At 31.8% G+C, this 13,681-nt stretch overlaps 3 protein-coding genes across 3 annotated transcripts; 1 reads left to right on the top strand and 2 right to left on the bottom strand.

The window, feature by feature from the left end:
- Nucleotides 1-2,600: 2,600 nt before the first annotated feature.
- NHP2 (NHP2 ribonucleoprotein) lies at nt 2,601-3,395 on the bottom strand. Its single transcript, XM_072522111.1, has 2 exons — nt 3,150-3,395; nt 2,601-3,029 (listed from the first exon to the last, which is right to left on the bottom strand). The coding sequence occupies exons 1-2, from the start codon at nt 3,301-3,303 to the stop codon at nt 2,725-2,727; spliced, it is 459 nt and encodes a 152-aa protein (XP_072378212.1). The 5' UTR covers nt 3,304-3,395; the 3' UTR covers nt 2,601-2,724.
- Nucleotides 3,396-4,506: 1,111 nt separating this feature from the next.
- Nucleotides 4,507-8,240, top strand: Ns1 (Nucleostemin 1). Its single transcript, XM_072522109.1, has 7 exons — nt 4,507-4,660; nt 4,714-5,181; nt 5,235-5,643; nt 5,776-5,992; nt 6,154-6,254; nt 7,661-7,898; nt 7,956-8,240. The coding sequence occupies exons 1-7, from the start codon at nt 4,642-4,644 to the stop codon at nt 8,223-8,225; spliced, it is 1,722 nt and encodes a 573-aa protein (XP_072378210.1). The 5' UTR covers nt 4,507-4,641; the 3' UTR covers nt 8,226-8,240.
- A 135-nt stretch (nt 8,241-8,375) lies between these two features.
- Nucleotides 8,376-13,681, bottom strand: LOC140434084 (uncharacterized). Its single transcript, XM_072522110.1, has 4 exons — nt 13,560-13,681; nt 12,229-13,477; nt 8,811-8,965; nt 8,376-8,640 (listed from the first exon to the last, which is right to left on the bottom strand). The coding sequence occupies exons 1-4, from the start codon at nt 13,586-13,588 to the stop codon at nt 8,496-8,498; spliced, it is 1,578 nt and encodes a 525-aa protein (XP_072378211.1). The 5' UTR covers nt 13,589-13,681; the 3' UTR covers nt 8,376-8,495.

Here is a 13,681-nt window from a genome sequence, read left to right as displayed (position 1 = left end):
AGATATTATGACGTGAACTAAGATCTTATATCAAGATTTGATATCAAGAAAAAGCAAACTAAGGTTGAAAGCAAAACTAAGAATGGCCAGCAGTATAATCTTACTAGCAATTACATATGCTTCAGAATCATGGAGCCAAAACTGTAAGACCAACAAAAGGAAGATGCAAATATCCAAAATTACAATTTGATTATTATATACATTGCATTAGAAATAAAACTATAAAGATCTTCAGCTTTGTAAATAGACCATTACAGAATTTTTGGGATATTAAATGCTTGACTTAAGTCAATCAGTTGGTAACATCCTCGTGTTATATCACTGCTTCAGAATCATGGAGCCAAAACTCTATAAATCGGCGACTTGGATGCCCGTAGGTACAGGGCTAATTTACAAGCAGCTGGTCGGCAAGTTTAAAAGCTAGCGACTTTGGTGTTTTGATGAAGAGAGATGTAGCAAAAGCTGTAGCTGCCGAGCGAGGACAGACAATTACGGCTGTTTGCTGTATGAGCGCAACTGGTCACCATGTCCCTCCATTGTTCTTATTTGCTCGAAAACGGATGAATTTTCTTCTAATCAAAGACAGGCCCAATACCTGTGACATGGCTGTTACTGATAGTGGTTACATGAATACTTCCACGCTTATCAAGTACTTATCAAGTACCTGGAGTATTTTAAAAACCATACCAGTCCAACAGAGGAGAACCTCGTTCTTCTGATTCTAGTTAATCATGTATCGCACACAAATCTTCAAGCAGTAGCATTTGCAAAAGATAATTCCATCCATTTATTAAGTCTGTCACCACATAGCAGCCATAAGAACGATCCACTCGATCGGGCATTTTTCAAACCATTAAAAGCTTATTATGGGAGCGTCGCTGACAGCTGGACCAGTTCCCATCCAGGACAGGTTCTCTCCATTTACCACGCGGCTGGTCTCTTTTGCACAGCATTTGCTAAAACTGCTACTGTAGATATAGCAAGAGAGGGCTTTCGGTTTACCGGAATCTACCAACTAGATAAAAATATTTTTTCGGGCGTAGATTTTATGCCAGCGGAAGTAACAGAGCAAGATTTAGGTGAAGATTCAGACGATGAAGGTCATGTTTTTATCCAGTTTCAGCAAGAAGAAAAAGAACTTGTTACTGATGCGATAGAGCCCTAGCCGTCATCAAAATCGGAAGTCAGGGTACTTCAAATAATGAAAAAGAAACTGTTACTGAGACGAAAGAGTCCCAGCCGTCATCAAAATCAGAACAGTCGGTAATTTCACCTTTAGACATTATTCCCTTGCCAAAAATTAAGGTAAAAAGGAAACGAACCAGGAAAAGTTTGAAGTCAACCCTACTAACATCGACACCTAATAAGGAGCGACTTATAAGAACAAGAAGAAAAGAAGGAAGCAGAAAAAGAGGAGAGGAAAGCATTACTGACGAATCAAAAGATCAAATCTCAAAGTGCTAAAGTTTGTGCTGCCAAAAGGAAAGTTTTTGACGAATCATCATCTGATGAATCAGTAGCACTCTCCTATCAAGAAAGTATTGATTCTTGTGACATTCATTTTCCCGATAACGATGAAGAGCCAGACATTGATGTTGCACCAAATATTTTACCTGATGTCTTTGTCGTAGTGAAGGTTTTCATACAGATTATTTGTCGCCAAGTAAATGATGATGGTTATGAAGGCATATTTTTTAAGCTACTGCCCACATCATTTCGTTTTCGTGAGACAACAGAAGATGCCTTTTTTCGAATGACGATATTGTTTTAAAGCTTTCAAAGCCAATAAAAACCAGCTCTTTCAGATTTTAAAATTCAGTAGGATTCTCTGACGACCTCGCCAAATATAGTTCTCTTTTAGATTAACGTTTGGTTTTTTTCAATAAATATTAGTTTCTTTTAAAAGCCTACCATCCCTTTTATTTGGAGTTTTATACATTTTAGTTTTGGGGCAAAAATATGCACTTGCATACTACTGTCCATTTGTAGAGGAAAGAGTATGCAAATGAAGATTTTTTAAAAACTTTTTTTTAATTTATTAGTGAATTTATAGAACTAATGTGGATACTTAAAATGGAAAAAACAATATGTAAGCTCTTCCGTAATAACATTGGAAAAGTTCTAAACTGTTACAATTTCTGAAGACGGCAGGAGATAACCCAACTACGCTATTTTGTGGGATGTAATAGACAAAGATTATTCAAACTCAAAAACATCTTATTGTGGGTATGGATGTGAAGCAATTAAAGGCAAAAATTAAATCAATTAAAGACATGTTAGGACAACGAATACATAAAATTGGAAAATCCAAGAAAATGTGGCAGTTATGAAGTATATATATAAGCCAAAGTTGGCTTGGTTTGAAGAAGCAAAATTTTTGGCAGAGATTGTGGCCACAAGAAGCAGCAAATCAAATTATGTGACTAAAATGAATATATGTATGTATTAAAGTAAACAAAATATCTTACAACAGTATAGAGCAGTTATTCCAGCTTTCTCCCATTGTCATATGCTCTTCTGATCTCCTCGACTCCCTTTACAGTTCAACAGTAATGATTTAGTTAGTGTAGGTATTTAAATTTTTAGTAAAAAAAAACAAATAAAACCTCATACGGTTTATATAAATACAAATTACACTACAAGAGTTGTATTACATCTTGCAATATCTTAAACTAGATATGAACATTAATATAAAAAAATATTACTTAAAAATGAACACTACTATTAAAGAGCAACACCCAAATGTTTAACTTCTTCTGATAATTCATCAAAGGCATCCTTATATTCATTGTGTGTTTTAATTAAAACTGTTAAACACCCTCGTTTTACGCCCATTGCGGCGCCTAGATCTTTTCTACTTGGAACAAAAACATAAGGAATGTTTTTGTCCTCACACACTACAGGCAAGTGGCACATTATTTCCAAGGGCCATACATCACCAGCAAAAAGAACGATGCCCGTTTCGCCTTTTCTTAGCCTCTTTTGAACGTCTTTCAAGCCGCACCTTATGTAAGTTTTTTGTTTCATAGCTGTAACAAAATATAATGAAAGGAAAATATAAATTAAGGAAAAGTGAGTCTAGTTTAAATCCTTAACAGATAGTAATATGAACAACAAGATGATAAATATTTATGAGTGTGTTAATTTACCTTTTTTAACTAATTTATAGCATCGTTTAGCAAGCTTCTTAGATGCCATAGGTTTTGAAATAGTGTTGCAATTTGCTATCTTTTCTTCGTAAGATAATTCCTCTTGGGGCTCTTCCTTTACACTAACATTGGCTTCTTCCTTTATTTTACCCATTTTTATTTAAAACAGAAATCTAAACACTGAACACGTTGTTTGATTGTTGTTGTCGTAAAGGTTATGCTGGTCATAGATAAAGAATATATATTACTGAATAGATAGGAAACTGTGTAGGTTATTTCTGGACAATGCGCCCTCTGGCGGCCTTAGGAAAGCAACATCTTTTTAAAAAATCTTCTCGTAATTCTTCAAATATAAAGATTAATATTGAGGGTTTGATTACAAAAATAAAACAAACGTTGGTTCTTTTTCTACTTTATTTTTTTTTATAAACATTAATTACATGATGTATTTAAATGTAGTTGGTTAAACAGTGGCTATTCTGTAGTTTCTATAAATTACAACACAGAAACAGAGAAGGAATAGCATCACATTTCAAGGTGGACTTATATCTCGATCCAACATAGCGGGCTTCTGCTCCAAAATGAATTGTGCAAATGCTTTCACACTTTCGAACCCTGTCCATAGGATTCACCTTAAGTCTTCTCTGCCACATTTATTAATCCAAATATCATAAAGCTAAAAAATAAATAGTTTGTTTTTAATATTTTCTGTGAAATAATGTTACATAGTATATTTCTAGAGGTGCCTTACAAAAGGACAAATAAACAAAAGTTTTGTAGAAAAAGTTCTTAAAACATTGAAGAATTGCCACATTTTTAATGGCGATAATTTTACTTCCTAAAAAACTTTTACCTAATTCTATATCGGCAACAATTCTAATACACATCATAACGTGAAAGAAAAGAAATTTGGGATAACATCGGACATTTTAAGGCAATTATTAAAAAATAAATAAAATCTTATATCAGCATTTTCTACTTACCGCCCTATCTTTTGGAAAATATGCATTTGAGCATCCTTATTGTAATTATTACAACCATTAACGCAACAGTTAAAAACCGTAATTATTTAAATATGATGGCAAAAAAGCAAACAATTATTTAATCGCAAATAATACAACTCGAAACACTGTGTCGAAACCACAATAAAAATGGCGTACTTGTTTTGTTGGTTGCGGTATTGCACAGTCACGAAGCTTTGCTATGAATGCTACGCCCTCTGGTGTCCTTAGGAAATACAAATTTCAGAGGACTGTCACTCCCATAAGAGATACCCGGGCATGATGCTGGTTATGTCCACTTCATGTCTTCTTGTTTCAAAGGTTGCTTTCAATTTTTATTGACAGCTGTCTTAATACTCTTAACTGTTGTGAAAATTATAATTTTACTATCAAAAAGAAGACAAAATATGTGATTTTAGGTTATATTTTCTTTTTAAAACACGTTCTAATCCACAAGAGTTCAATATCAGTATAAATATTTATAAAGTACAATGGCTAAGTTTCATTTAAGTAAGCTTATTGTAAATTATATAAACAGACATTCTCAACTGTTTCTTTTTTAGGAAAAAAGTCTAAACGACAGCCTGCGCGCCTTAGATATAAGATTGAAAAGAAAGTCCGCGAGCACAATAGAAAACTCAAGAAAGAAAATAAGAACAACCCTAAAAAGAAAAAGGAAATAATACAAGTCCCAAACATATGTCCTTTTAAAGAGGACATTCTTAAAGAAGTAGAAGCACTAAAGAAACAAAAGGAAGAAGAAAAACTTAAGCTGAAAGAGGCTGCAAAATTGGAAAGACAAAAGCAGAAAGAGGAAAGCAAAAATGAGAAACTTACTGCAGGACTTCAGGGGTTAGTGCAAAATGCTGAAATAAGGAGTAAACTTCATGAACATTTAACACCAGATAGTAATGTAAAACAGCATGAGACAAATAATGAACAGTCACTTAAACAATATTACAAAGAGTTTAAAAAGGTTATTGAAGCTGCAGATGTTATTCTGGAAGTAGTTGACGCTAGGGATCCTTTAGGTATTGTATTTATAGATATTTTATTAATATTTTGTTAAATGTGATTATTGTAGGCACTAGATGTAAGCAAGTAGAGCAGGCTGTGTTAGATACAAAAGGTAATAAAAGACTAGTCTTAGTATTAAACAAGGCAGACTTAGTTCCTAGGGAAATTTTGGATCAATGGCTAAAGTACTTGAAGAAAACCACTCCCACTATAGCATTCAAAGCATCAACTCAAAATCAAAGTAAAAAGTTGGGACAGAGAAAGCTTGGAAAGGGAAATAAGGTATTGCAGAGTTCAAATTCTGTAGGAGCAGAACTGTTAATGTCTCTACTAGCAAACTATTGTAGGAACAAGGGTATCAAAACTTCCATAAGAGTTGGAATTGTAGGTTTGCCTAATGTAGGAAAAAGCTCAATTATTAACAGCTTAAAAAGGTCTAGAGCTTGTAATGTTGGTGCTACACCTGGTGTTACTAGGTAAGTGAAGAAATATTTATAGAACATTCTAATTTTGTTGGTTTAAATCATAGCTGCCATGTGTATTATGCAATAATATTATTTTTATTCCACAATATGTTTGTATTGTATTATTTTTGGTTTCCTTTCTAGGGCAATGCAGGAAGTACAATTAGACTCAAAAATAAAGCTGTTGGATTCTCCTGGTATAGTTTTTGCATCTGGAAGTGACAGTAGTGCTTCATTGAGGAATGCAGTTCGAATTTCTGCCTTGAGTGATCCTGTAACACCTGCAAATGCAATTTTACAAAGAGTTACTAAACAACAAATGATGGAAATGTATGACGTTACTGAATATAGCTCACCAGAGGTATTTATTTCTAAAAATATTTAATTTTCAATATTTGTGACACTAAAACACATTTTAGTATGAATATGTGTTTGGATGAATATAATTTAGTAAAAATAAGAGTAGAGTATCCTCAAATTTAATATTGTTTTGCTATTTTGCACAAAAGTTTTATTTTTTAGGAATTTTACAGTTTAAAAGCTGCAAGGACTGGAAGATTTAAGAAAGGTGGTGTTCCCGATGCTATTGCTGCTGCTAGAGGTTTATTAGAAGACTGGAATAAGTAAGTTGAATTGGCATTATCATGCTTTAAAGGCCGGATTTTGGCCTAGTTCAAGACTAGCTCTACTCGTTCACTTCGATTTTCCTCAAAAACCCTAATAATGTCAGACTTGCAGCAATGTACAATGTTCAATTAATTCATTGAAAAGAGTGAGGGCATGGTTTATCTCTTGAACTGGAGAAGAAGACATACAAATCATCTTTGTGGTACCTTGACCTATTGGCATTTTTAAATGATTAAGATATATCAAGTATGTCATGAGAAACTATAAATGATGATGATAAGGAGTCTCAGATGATGTCTGAGAGTTGCTATGAGTCTTTCATTGGGTATAATGGCTTTTCTGATGCAGGTGTCTTGTTTCAGTATGTATGGTGGTACCTACCAACTCTAGCTGTTGACAATAGGCTGAGGTGTCAATATGAAAATAACTGTTGCATTCATCAAGTTTGCCTCTTAGTTTTTTCAGCAATGAGACATGGGAATACCACTCCCTTTGCCAACTTGTCTTATCCCCTTCATTCCTTTACCCTCAGTTGTTGTATCTTTATAGGTGAAAAAATAAAAGGTAGTGTTTCCTTCATAATTAAAAAAATGTCTCTTAAAAAGATTTATTTATTTATTTTATAGGAAAGCCTCATATAATATTTGCTCCACTCTTAATATCTTCACTGTCATTTTGGACAATACTAATATTATTGAAGATGAGAGTAAGTGCGCTATTATCAGCATTTATTCTTTCTTGAATGATACTTCTTACTGATTCAGAGATGCCATACACCATCAAATTATTAGCATATTCAGCATGATCCTCAACTTCACTCAATAATGTTTCCACATTAGTTGTACCACCAACACACTTCTACTGCTGTTGCTTAACTGTGAATAGCTCCTCCTTTAAGGACTTGATTTGCACCTCTGGTTGAATGAACTTGTTCAGGTACTTTTTTAGAGTAAAGTACACACTCTTCACAGAAGAACAAAATAATTTAAATTTAAACAACAATGGCTATCTGCTCACTTGCACAAGAGCTTTCTTAATTTGATCATCATGAATTTAAATATTTTTTACAAGATTTCATTTTCACAAAATAACCTCAAAAGTTTTGGTTCAGAAGAAACTAAGGCTGAACAACAATATGTGCCAAACCAACAAACTTTTCACAAAGATCTTTATCAGTCTTTGCTTTTTTGAATAAAAATAATTACTATTAATCACTTATTTTAGTTTAATTATGGAAATTAATCACAAGCGTAATAAACATGTGTTTCATTTTGAAGTTATTGAACAAAAAATGTTATAGGTCACAAAAATTTTGATAAATGTATCTGTTTTCAATACTGTCTGAAAAAATTGATTTACATTTTCATTTTTGAAGTTTTCCCATAAGATATAATTTTTTTAGTGGAAAAATCAAATACTATACAGTACCACCTGAAGAACCTCAAAATAATGTGCACATTAGTGCAGCAATTGTCACTGAAGTAGCTAAAGAATTCGACTTGGACAGTTTCGAGACTATGGAAACTGACATTTTAAATAAAATCGAAAAAGAGTCAGATCCAAAAACAAAAGCATTTGTTTTAGAAAGTTTGGGACCTGTAGATTCTGTTGAGGATATGGAAGAAGAGGCAGATGAATTGGTGAGTAATTGAATAAAAGTTTTAAAATGGATAATATGTTAAATCGTTAATTTTTAGATAACTGCAAACACAAACGTAGTCTCCAACAAGAAAAAGCAAAAACAAAAGGGTGTTGCAAGGTTGAAGAAACTAGACCCCGAAATGGAGCTGGAAGGTAACCAGAAACTGAACCAAATCAGAAAGAAACAGTTTAAAAAAGAGAAGAAGGATCAAAGGAGGAGAGAAAAAGTGGCGATGCAGCTTTCATCAGGCTTAGAAAATTTTAATCTAAATAAATCTAATGAATCTGAAGATTATAACTTTGATACTGATTTTGTTTCAAAATAAACTTGAAATAATTAACTGTTGTATTTATCCTAATAAGCCCTTATAACGTTCATTCTATAAAAATCAACTCAATGGATTTTACAAATTAAAAGAACAAGTCATTGCATTCTTCAGTAAGTTTTGTTACTCGCATAACAAATTAAACCAAAAATGTATTCAAAAAGTTTTTTTCTTGTAAAAGTACAGTATAAATTTAAAAAAACCGTAGGTATATATTAAAAACTAAATAAATGTATATCTTAACTAATAATCGGACATATCTATCTGGAGCTAAATGTCAATAACAGGTTTGTAGTCCGGTAAAATTTCCCAAACTTTTTGCCGCCACTTAGCCTTTTTCAGTTCCTTCGCCTTTAACAATTCGTTGACAGCTTTGAGCGATCTCCAGAGATGAAAATAGTGGAAGAGGAGCCACCTGTAACAAGAAAGCTGAAGTAATTTACCTAAATTCCTGAATGACTAATTACTTTTAAAATGTAGAAATTAATGTAAATGATTAAGTGAGGGTAGCTCCAAAAAACAGCATATGCGGATATTTAGCAACAAACGCAGGATTCTCGTAGGTATATATTGAATGTTTCTTACCTTTTATAGTGGCTTTCGGCTTTCTTCATCATCTTATGTTGTTTCATAAATTCTATGCAAACGTATCGATTCCAATGAATAAAAACATTACTTGTTAGTCGAAAATCGTACAAATCTTCAGCCACTTGCATATTTCTAATGCTTTCTATATGAATCTAAAAAAAATAATTGACATATGTACCTACCAAATCTACTATAAATCTAGTATAAAGAGATACTCGAAAATATAGACGAAAGGGAGGACAAATATGTTATCTAGATGAAATGTGGTTCAACAAAGGATATATACAAATAAAAAAGTATGACTAGACAAAAATATTTAGTAGTCAATCGTTTATAGAATGCTTTATAATTAATTACTATTTAAATGGGAATAAGCCACAATTAAAGGTTAAAATACGTTTATTGACGTTTCAATTTCCACTTCGGAAATCGTTCTCAAAATACAAACATTAGTAAATTAAACAAATTTTGTTTTTTGTTACTTAGTGAAAAATTCTTCTAACAATTTAATTTTATCTGACTCATCTATATTGACAATTCAGACATACATTATACATTTTAAAGTAGACGACTTTAAAATGATATTGCCAATATTGTTGAGTTGCGTTCCTGGGACGACTTTACTTATAAGATAGGTCATTCGATTACATGAAATCAACTTTAACTTGAGAATATCCGTCAGAAAAGATCATAACATGTAAAAGACAAAATAACATAACATGTTAAAAAGACAAATACATGCCATGGTGACAGTAAAATTCTCCTGTTAGTGATTCCATAGTAAATTATGAGGGAAAAACCAGGAAAAAAACCTCATAATACTATCCCGACATGGTAAGTATTTGATCGTGCATTTAGTTTACCTTCAATAAACACCAAATTCCGATTTTATATGTTTGTTATTTAAAAAACATAAATGATGTATTCTCTATATGTTACTGACTTACCAATACTGGTATTTTCCTTTTAATAACTTCCTCTTTCAATATGGGTAACCAGATCTTACTACATTCTGCCGAGGAATTCGCGACACAATTGGTCTCATTTAGCATAATTAGAGCCGCTTCTTTGATTTTTCTCTTTTTACCATCCGTTTCTTTTAGGACTATATTTGAATCATTCCATTGAACCCTATGTTCATTATCCCATGCGTGTTTACATATTTGAGATCTATCAAATTCTCTATTTTTAATATAGGATTGATGTTCACTTATTCTAACATTTAATGGTCTTGATGTTTCACCTAAATAAAACTGATCGCATTCACAAGGTATTTTATAAATGCAATTCTTTGTCCTTTCTTGTTCATTGTTAGGTTTGGTTTTGGACAAAATAAATCTCAACATGTTTGTTGTTTTGAATGTTGTTGAAATGTTGAATTTATTTCCTATCCTTTTAAGCTTTTCCGATAATCCTTTTATGTATGGTATTGTTATTTTCCTCGTAGTATTCCTTGCATATGCTGTGGGATCTCGTTCTAAATTGTTTTGTTCTATTCGATCGATTGTTGAAAATTCCTTATTTATAAACGATAAAGGATAATGCAAGGAATACTACGAGGAAAATAACAATACCATACATAAAAGGATTATCGGAAAAGCTTAAAAGGATAGGAAATAAATTCAACATTTCAACAACATTCAAAACAACAAACACGTTGAGATCTATTTTGTCCAAAACCAAACCTAACAATGAACAAGAAAGGACAAAGAATTGCATTTATAAAATACCTTGTGAATGCGATCAGTTTTATTTAGGTGAAACATCAAGACCATTAAATGTTAGAATAAGTGAACATCAATCCTATATTAAAAATAGAGAATTTGATAGATCTCAAATATGTAAACACGCATGGGATAATGAACATAGGGTTCAATGGAATGATTCAAATATAGTCCTAAAAGAAACGGATGGTAAAAAGAGAAAAATCAAAGAAGCGGCTCTAATTATGCTAAATGAGACCAATTGTGTCGCGAATTCCTCGGCAGAATGTAGTAGGATCTGGTTACCCATATTGAAAGAGGAAGTTATTAAAAGGAAAATACCAGTATTGGTAAGTCAGTAACATATAGAGAATACATCATTTAAGTTTTTTAAATAACAAACATATAAAATCGGAATTTGGTGTTTATTGAAGGTAAACTAAATGCACGATCAAATACTTACCATGTCGGGATAGTATTATGAGGTTTTTTCCTGGTTTTTACCTCATAATTTACTATGGAATCACTAACAGGAGAATTTTACTGTCATCATGGCATGTATTTGTCTTTTTAAAGACGAATTACATGTTATGATCTTTTCTGACGGATATTCTCAAGTTAAAGTTGATTTCATGTAATCGAATGAACTATCTTATAAGTAAAGTCGTCCCAGGAACGCAAATCAACAATATTGGCAATATCATTTTAAAGTCGTCTACTTTAAAATGTATAATGTATGTCTGAATTGTCAATATAGATGAGTCAGATAAAATTAAATTATTAGAAGAATTTTTCACTAAGTAACAAAAAACAAAATTTGTTTAATTTACTAATGTTTGTATTTTGAGAACGATTTCCGAAGTGGAAATTGAAACGTCAATAAACGTATTTTAACCTTTAATTGTGGCTTATTCCCATTTAAATAGTAATTAATTTAAAATGCCACAAGAAAATAGCTTCAGAACAATATTAAGAAATGCTTTATAATTATTTAATTTCAATAATTTCTCTGGATTTTACAGCCCTCCGAAGTTAAGTGAGTTCTTGAATACTTGCCATCTTGGAATAATGGTGCAAAGGATTTTTTTCGCGCCGTATCTCATAAACTACCAACTCTACAGAAAATTTTATCAGATATTATTTATAGCAAATTAAATTGCTTACAACTTTATTCCTATTACTTTTTATTATAAAATGGAAAATAAAAAAGTTATTAACAAATATAACTAAAAATGTTTAAACAAATTTTTTTTGGGGCTTGATAACTTTTTCTATCCATTTTACAATAAAATTACATCAGAGCAATATTATATAGGCTTTTTCAAAGAATAATCTTCACTACAAATTTGTATAATTTTATTAATTTTTCTGGGTTTTACACCGCTTTGAAGTTAACCGTTAAATTAGACTTAGACTTATCCGTTGCGTTTTTTTTTGCATCTGAGTGTAGTTGTGGCCAATATAAAAAATTAATCACCTTTCTACAGTATGAAACTATAATAAAGAGAAGAAAGAAAAGGGTAGAAGTTAGAAATAAAAATATAAGATAGAGAAAGAAGACAATAATTGTAACAGTGATAGTGTGAGTGATGTACACTCAGCATATAAGCGTATAAAAAAAGTAAGAGTATTTAGAAGCAAAAAATAAACAGCTATGGTGTATGTGTGTGGAGAAAAAATTGTACGAATTAAACAAAACCATCAAAGCTTACCTCTCGCCAACATTGTATGCTTTTCTTTAATAACTTGTATTCAAAATGAGCATCTGCAATTTCGTATTTAACTTTGTAAGCACTTTCCACAACTTGTTGCCATGATACCATAGATTCTTTCAAAATTTTCTTTTCGTAATAGTCAACAGCCAGAAAATATTTATCACGTCCATCTTTCATGTAACTATACAACTGAATTAAGCTCTGTTTTAACAACAATCTGTTATAAAATTCAACGGCGGTATTTAACTTCTCCATATATTTCTGTTTATTTATGTACCGGATCTTTTCCATCTCCATTTCTTTTCGTCTTCTTTCTTTGATGAGTTCCAAACTCCGTTTCTTCTCCTCCTCTTCCAAGACGCGCTTCCTTTCAATTGCTTCTTGTAGCATTCTCTGGCGTTTCTCTTCGATTAGTCTTTTCCGTTCTAAAATTATTTCTCTATTTTGTGCCCTTTCTAGAGCTCTCTGCTCCATTTTTTGCACTATTTTTGGCGCTTCGTGTGAAGTAATGGAAAATTTAGGCTCTTCGCCTAAAATTAGAGGAATTTTGTATTTGATTTTTCCGGAACAACTTCCAAATATTTCCCTAATATTGGTTTTTGTGTTTTCTATTGATTTCAGAAGATCATCGTTGATTATTCCCAGTTTTAACTCCTGGATTATCCTATTTTGTTCCTCCAGTTTCGATTTTTGTATCTCTATGATCGATTTTTGTGCATCAAACCTATTTTTAAAACTCGAACACGGTTTAACAATACCACTAGATACGTCTTTAACAACACGTATCTTTGCCTTTTCTTCCTGGATATTTACTTCCATTTTCTCACTTTTCTTTCGTTTTTTCAGCTGCTTCATAAAGGTATCAAGCTTTGTAGTTTGTTTTAACTTAGATTCTTCTTGTCTTTTTTGTTCCTTTTTTAGTTCCACTGCAGTTTTCCATATGTTGAAATATTTCTCGGATAAAAATTGGGTTTTTTTGATAAACAAATGTTCTTGCTCATTGATTTTCTGGTTATTCTGATTTGGATTCGTTTTTAACAAGTCCCCAAATACTGCTTCAATGCTAATTTTGTTTGAAGGTTTATTATTAATTGATTTAGTTGGTTTATTCGTTGATGCATTGTGCTTTGGATTCGGTAAATCTTTCCAGAATGATTCATTACTCCAGTCTAATAAACTGGAATATTCTTTTGGACAAGAAAAAGTGTGTTTTCGTATTATTTCCATGCTTTCGGCTGGCATTAAACTAAAATAAAAATATGGAAGAATTCACCTTTACTATTATAAGTACAGTATGTATAAAATTATAATTATTTTTAAATATTTACCTCTTGGTTTCTTCACATCCAGATATCATTTTATTCTTTACATAATAATTCAAACTTTAAATCTAAAAATTGCAATCTATATTTTCGCGATCGTCTAACTGTTTATTTATGTTGACATTTCG

Source organism: Diabrotica undecimpunctata, chromosome 2 (genome assembly GCF_040954645.1).
Source record: "Diabrotica undecimpunctata isolate CICGRU chromosome 2, icDiaUnde3, whole genome shotgun sequence".
Lineage (NCBI taxonomy): Eukaryota > Metazoa > Arthropoda > Insecta > Coleoptera > Chrysomelidae > Diabrotica > Diabrotica undecimpunctata.
The sequence above is the reverse complement of the archived record's forward strand: the minus strand, read 5'-3'. Positions and strand labels throughout refer to the sequence as shown.